This window comes from Apteryx rowi, unplaced genomic scaffold (assembly GCF_003343035.1).
Source record: "Apteryx rowi isolate R43461 unplaced genomic scaffold, aptRow1 scaffold_1584, whole genome shotgun sequence".
Taxonomy (NCBI): Eukaryota; Metazoa; Chordata; class Aves; order Apterygiformes; family Apterygidae; genus Apteryx; species Apteryx rowi.
The window spans coordinates 1-6,785 of record NW_020447846.1 but is presented as its reverse complement, the minus strand read 5'-3'; the positions used below and the strand labels follow the sequence as shown (position 1 = coordinate 6,785).

The 6,785-nt window shown below is 59.3% G+C and overlaps 1 protein-coding gene across 1 annotated transcript; it reads left to right on the top strand.

Moving 5' to 3' along the window:
• Positions 1-1,402: 1,402 nt before the first annotated feature.
• Positions 1,403-5,277, top strand: LOC112962926 (PHD finger protein 7-like; the record flags this gene model as incomplete). The annotated part of the gene is made up of 8 exons (XM_026059511.1): positions 1,403-1,475; positions 2,830-2,921; positions 3,014-3,115; positions 3,399-3,523; positions 3,638-3,914; positions 3,997-4,103; positions 4,833-4,951; positions 5,138-5,277. Coding segments are annotated over exons 1-8 (1,035 nt in total), but the record flags the coding sequence as incomplete, so codon positions are not given.
• Positions 5,278-6,785: the final 1,508 nt, after the last annotated feature.

Below are 6,785 nucleotides of genomic sequence, written 5' to 3'. Positions count from 1 at the left end.
TGACTCTGTAGCAACATTATTTAGTGTCTCTTCCATGTGGGCACTAATGATACCAAAGGCAAATTGGAAACCATCAAACAGGATTTCAGAGCTCTGGGGATGGGGGTCAAGGGTCTGGGAGCCCAGGTCATCTCCTCAGTCCTGCCAGTGAGGGGGAAGGATGGGAAGAGGAGGAGACAGATTTTCCAAGTTAACAGCTGGCTGCGTTGCTGGTGTTGGCAACAGGGTTTTGGTTTCTACGACCATGGGACGCTGTTTGAAGATCGACAACTGACGGCGAGAGATGGGATCCACCTCACKARGCGGGGCACGTGTGTCTTTGCCAACAGGTTGGCCAACCTGGTAAGGAGGGCTTTAAACTAGGAAAGATGGGGGAAGGGGACAATTACAGGGACCACGTAATCAGCAAAACAGCTCATTTGGGGGTACCTCAAGCATTTCCATGCCTACAGGATGAGACTATGGGGCCTCCATCCTGCCTACAGGATGAGACTATGGGGAAACCTCTTGCACCCCTTCTGGGAAATTGGCATATTCAGATGCCTCTCTGAAGTGCCTGAACACAAATGCATGCAGAATGGGGAATAAACAGGAGGAATTAGAGCTTTGTGCAGTTGCAGGGGTATGATCTCATTGCATTTACAGAGATGTGGTGGGATGGCTCGCATGACTGGAATGCTGCAGTGGATGGATACAGGCTCTTTAGGAAGGACAGGCGAGGAAGGCGAGGAGGAGGAGTTGTCCTGTATGTGAGAGAGCAACTGGAATGTATGGAGCTCTGCCTAGAGGTGGATGATAGGCTGGCCAAGAGCTTATGGGTAAGGATTAAGGGGCAGACTAATATGGGTGACACTGTGTGGGTGTTTGCTACAGACCACCTGATCAGGAAGAAGTAGATGAGGCCTTCTACAGACAGCTGGAAGTAGCCTCACAATCACAGGCCCTGATCCTCATGAGGGACTTTAACCACCTTGATACCTGCTGGAGGGACAACACAGCAAGGCACAAGTAATCCAGGAAGTTCCTGGAGAGCCTCAATGATAACTTCCTGATACAGGTGATAGAGGAGCCAACAAGGAGACGTGCTCTGCTGGACCTTGAATTTACAAGCTGATTGGAGATGGGAAGTTTGGAGGCAAACTTGGCTGCAGTGACCATGAGATGGTGGAGTTAACGATCCTGTGTGAAGGGAACAGGACAAAAAGCAGGATCACAACGCTGGACTTCAGGAGAGCAAACTTTGGCCTCTTCAGGGACCCGCTTGGAAGAATCCTATGGGATAAGGCTCTAGAAGGAGGAAGGGCACTGGATAGCTTGTTGATATTCACAGATCACTTCTTCAAGCTAAAGAACAGTCCATCCCAATGAGCAAGAAGTCAAGCCAAGGGGACAGGAGACATGTATGCGTGAACGAGGAGCTCCTGGCAAAACTCAAATAGAAGAAGGAAGTGTACAGGAGGTCGATGCAGGGACAGGTAAGCTAGAAGGAATACAGGGATGTTGTCTAAGTATGCAAGGATGGGGCTAGGAAGGTCGAGCTCATCTTGGAGTTCAATTTGGCAAGGAATATCAAGGACAACAGGAAGGGCTTCTTTAGATACATCAGTAACACAAGTAAGACAAAAGGAAATGTGGGTCTGCTGAATGAGGCAGGCGCCCTGGTGACAAAGGATACAGAAAAGGCAGAAGTACTGAATGCATTTTTTATCTCATTCTTTCCTACTAAGAATGACACTTGGGAATCCAAGCCGCTACAGACGAGGGAAAAAGTCTGGAGCAACATGCTCTTGGTGACCATGCTTGAGCAGGGGGGTAGGACTAGATGATCTCCAGAGGTGGCTTGCAGCTGCAGCCATTCTGTGATTCTCTGCAGCCTGACTCAGGCCCAGAGGGAGCCCCAAAGGGGAGCCTGGGCACTAGAGGTGCCGGCTGCAAGCGCCACCGGCCTCTTTGCCTCACTAGCCGAGGGCTCGGGCCCCACCGTGGCACTTTGCCTGGGCCCTTGTGAGGCGGTGGCCATGTCACAGTGCACACAGGTAGCCGAGGGCTCTCATGCCCGTATTTGGCCCGCGAGCTTCCCCCACATCAGCGCCTGTGTCACAGCGCTGCTCTGTGACACAGCCACCCAAGGCAGGCTGGAAGGAGCTGGGCGGCTCAGGCAGCTGCCAAGTTGGGAGGCAGCACCTCCGAGCAAGCTGTTGAGGTGAGGGGAGGGGAGAGGAGGGCAGGGACGGAGGGCGGGCAGGCAGTGGCTGGCACGGGGCTGCCCAGGGACGAGTGGGTACCCGTGCCTGGAGGCTCTGGGTGCCATGCTGGAAGCTCACACTGGTCCCGCTTCTCCCTCAGGGTCAGCAGAGGAGCGTGTGGAAGAGAAACCTCAGCGCTGCGGTGGCCGGGGCTCTCCAGAGCACTCTGTCAACTGACCCTGTGTTCGCGATGAAGCGAAAGGCTCCCGACTCGCGAGAGAAGGGTGGGGGCGCTGTGTCCATGCCCACAGCTCCCTGCAGCCCGTGGCGCAGCACAGGTGGTGTTGGAGCGGTCTGTGAGTGGTGGCAGGAGCTCCCAAGTGGCCTGCTGCAGAGCCTGTGCTCTCCTGAGCCAGGGGTGCCCAGATTGGGCACGGGCGCCTGCTGGGACCCCCCTCCCGGCCATGCCCCCATCCTCTGCAAACCCCAGAGTGCCTTTGCAGCAGCTCCAGCCCTGAGTGCCACCCCCTGTCTCCCCAGCAAGGCTGGGACAGAACAAGGCTTTGGGGGAGTCACTCAGGGACATGTCCCCAGGCCCTGGTGGGGTGCTCAGTGGTGGTGGCATTTGCTCTCTCCCCTCCAGCTTGCATGCTGTGCTGCCGGGCAGATGTCAATGTGGACATCTGTGGGCCAAAGCATGAGAAGAGAGGGCTCTGTGTGCATGAGAACTGCCTGGTGAGCGTCCCTTGGGGCTCCCTCCAGCTTTCCCCCAGCAACGGTCCGTGCCTCACCCACCTACTGAGCTCCTGCATTTCTGTGTTCTGCAGTTCTCTGCCAGCTGGCTGTTCCAGCGCAGGAGCAGGGAGCAGGGAATCTGCGGGTTCATGCCCGTGGACATCAAATGGAAAATAAAGAGTGCAGCCCAGAAGGTGAGGACATGTCCAGGATGGGGAGGTTTGTGCATGGCGAGACTCGGAGGAGCTTAACCTGTGGCATGTGCAAGAAACGCCAGTGTTTGCAACCAGCTCTGGGCAACACTGCTGCTCCCAGGAACTCTGCAGCAGCTCCAGCATAGGCAGCAAGCTCGTGCGTGAGGTGGCTGTGCGGGATGTGAGCCCACAGGGCCCAGGTCTCTGTGCCTTTGCTGGAGCTGTGGGGCTGGCCGTGGAGGCACAGTGCCTGTGCCTGACGCGTCTGCTGTGCTCTTTGCAGCACCGCTTTGCTTGCAGCGAGCGGGGCGCCGCCATCAGCTGCCAGGGGAAGGGCTGCAGCCGCACGTTCCACCTGCCCTGCACCTCCAAGCAGGGCTGCATCACGCAGTTCTTTGCGCCGTGCAGGTAAGGGCTGCCGGCCCTGGTGCTGCAGCCTCCCTGCCGCGACGCCCTCGTGCCAGCTCTGGCCAAGCAGCCAAGCAAGCTGCCTGCCTGCCCCACAGCGACGCCTGCGAGCAGCTGCCAGAGCCAGGCCATGGAGGGCTCCTTTGTGCCCCCATTGCCCTCCTCTGTGGCAGCGTGCAAGGCCTCGGTGCTTCCTTGCCTCGCCCCTCTCTTCCCTGCTCCCCCCGGGTCCTTCTGCTGGGAGCACCGCCCGGACCAGACAGTGCTGGCACGTCCCGAGGCAGAAACAACATGCATCATCTGCCTGGAGCCCGTGGATGACCAAATCTCCTACAGCACCATGGTGTGCCCGGCATGCAAGGGGGCCTGGTTCCACTGGGGCTGCATCCAGGTAGGAGGCCCTTCCCTGGCCCCGTGGGCACGGCTGGTGGCCAGCCGCAGCACCCCGCTAATGCTGCGTGTGTCTCCTGCAGGGACAGGCTGGGCAAGCCGGCTTTTCCTGCTTCCAGTGTCCGCTGTGTAAAAAATGCAGGAAGTTTCTGCCGGAGATGTTTAAAATGGGGATCCCAATCCCCTTCAGGTTGGTTTCCTGCTGCCCTTGTGGCCCGCTCCCAAGACAGAAGGGTGCCAGCGCTGTGCCATGCCAAGGGCTCCTGAGGCAGTGGTGGCCTGTGGGGCTGTGGCGAGTCTGGGCCCTGCTTCCCCAGGGAGTTTGCAGCGGGGCAGGGGGCCAGGAGAGCAGGGACGTCCTGCACGTGCCTGACGCGAGGGCAGGGGAGGCTCCTCACTTTCCCTTCCTTTTCTTCTCCTGCAGAAGACCAGGCTGGGAGGAAGGCGGGTGCTACCGAGATTTATACCAGCGGCACAACTGCTGCGACGCCGGCCGGTGCCTTTACGCACAAGGCAGGGAGCAGGCAGAGCCAAGGGGGTATGTCACCAAAGTGGCAGTTTTGCAGCAGCGCTGCTGCAGTGTTGTCAGAGTCAGCAGGTCGTGGGAGGAGATGGAGAGACGCCCTGGTGGGAATGGGGGAGAGGGAAAGGGACAGCCCTTTGGCAGGGGGCCACCGAGCTGCCAGGGCAGGGGGGCTGCCCCCTGCTAGAGCTGCCCAAGGGGTCCTGTAAGCAGTGGCGGGTGCTGCTGGGGCTCTGCGTGGGCTCTTGGTCCCCCCAAGGGCTGTGGGAGCAGGGACTTTGCACAAGAGCTGTGCCGGGCACTGCCTTGCTCCGGTCCCTTGGTCTTTGGGTGCCTTCTGACATCCATGCCAGCCCTGGCTGCCACCGCCACCAACCAACCCGTTTGCTTTGCCAGGCTGTGGGAGCTGCTGCTGTGCTCCTCCTGTGCCTCCAAAGGGGCCCATCGGCGCTGCTCGGGCCTGGGAAATGCCACCGCCAGCTGGGAATGCAATGAGTGTGCTGGTCTGGGTCCCGGTAAGAGGCAAAGCGGCCAGAGGCCCGCGGGCTGGGGCCAGGGGCCAGGCAAGGCCTGGCAGCAGATGCTCAGGGCAGCGCTGGCCGAGTGTCTCTGCCCGCAGGAGGGCTGGGGGCACTGCTCTGGGCTGTGCGGACCCGGGCGGCATGGGGCCGTGCTGCTGACCTTCGTGCCTCCCCTTACAGCCTCCAGTGCGCAGTCCGAGCTGGCCGGCCCCAGCACCAGCAGCGAGGCAGAACTGGCGGCGTCCTCCAGCTCCGCGGCTTCTGAGACCCGCAGCCGGTCGCGCCAGACAGGGCCAGAGCGAAGGCGAGGCCGCTCCAGGGTATCCCACCACTCCCAAAATCCCTACCGCCGGCCCTGAAGACTCCGCCACACGAGCCCTGTGCCAGCCCCAAGCAATGGCAGCAGCACCCAGTACCCCAGAGAATAAAATTGTCAGCTGCTCTCCACTGTGCTGGCAGCTCCCCCATTTCTTCCTTGGCTTGCTCCTGCTTTGCCTTTCTGCGGGGGCTGGTTTTGGGGAGGGAGCGGTGGGGGCTGTGTTGTTAGCAGCTGTTGGCAAGACCTTGCCCAAGACCTTCCGTGCTCCGGGCAGGCCTTGGCCAGGTGGCAAGCAGCTTGGCCACATGTGTCTGGCCTTGGTGGCTGCGGGAGGTGGAGTGGGCTGAGAGGGAGGGAAGGCCATTGAGGAGGCAGGGCACCTTGGCTGCCTTTGGAAGGGCAAGGGCTGAGAGTACTGGAGTTGAGGCCTCCTATTTCTCTGGCCCATCTCTCTGGCCACGGAGTCACAAAGGCACCTTGCTCCTTGGAGAGCAGGGAGAAAGGCTGGAGAAAGGAAGACTTTCCCGCGGTGGAGGAGCACGTGGTTAGAGATCACTTAAGCAAACTGGACATGCACAAGTCCGTGGGTCCTGCTGGGATACAGGCACGAGTGCTGAGGGAGCTGGCTGATGGCACTGCAAGGCCACTCTGAATCATCCAGGAAAGGTGCTGGTGATGAGGGGCTGAGGTGCCTGAGGCCTGGAAGAAAGCAACTGTCCCTGCAGTCTTGCAAAAGGGCAAGCAGAAGGCCCCAGGGAACTAGAGGCCAGTCAGCCTCCCCTCCATGCCTGGGGAGGTGCTGGAGCAKCTCCTCCTGGAGACCATTGCCAAGCATGTGAAGAGGAAGAAGGTGATGAGGAGCAGTCAGCCTGAGTTCACCACGGGGAAACCATGCTTAAGCAAGCCACTAGCCTTCTCTGCTGGAATGCATGGCTGGGTAGCTGAGGGGAGAGCAGTGCATGTTGTCTGCCTTGCCTTCAGGAAGGCTTTTGACACTGTCTCCCATCACATGCTCCCAGGCAAGCTGAGGAAGTGTGGGCTAGATGAGTGGGCAGGGAGGTGCACTGAAAATTGGTTGAATGGTAGAGCTCATTGGGCTGTGATGGGTGGCGCAAGGTCTTGCTGGAAGCCTGTAGCTAGTGGTGTAGCCCAGGCGTCAATCCTGGCTCCAATCCTGCCCAACTTACTCCTYGGTGACCTCGATGACAGGCCAGAGTGCACCCTCAGCAAGTTTGCTGATGGTCAAAAACGGGGAAGAGYGGCTGCTGATGCACCAGAGGGTTGTGCTGCCCCTCAGAGGGCCCTCAACAGGCTGCAGAGATGGGCAGAGAGGACCCTCCTGATGTTCAATGAGGGGAAGTGCAGAGTGCTGCCCCATCCTCGCATGGGATGTGGCTATGGAGGATCCTCTTCTACCCCTCCTGGGAAACCTGCATGCTCRATCACCTCTCTGAAATGCCTGTACACCAATGCACACAGCATGGGGAACAAACAGGAAGAACTAGAGAT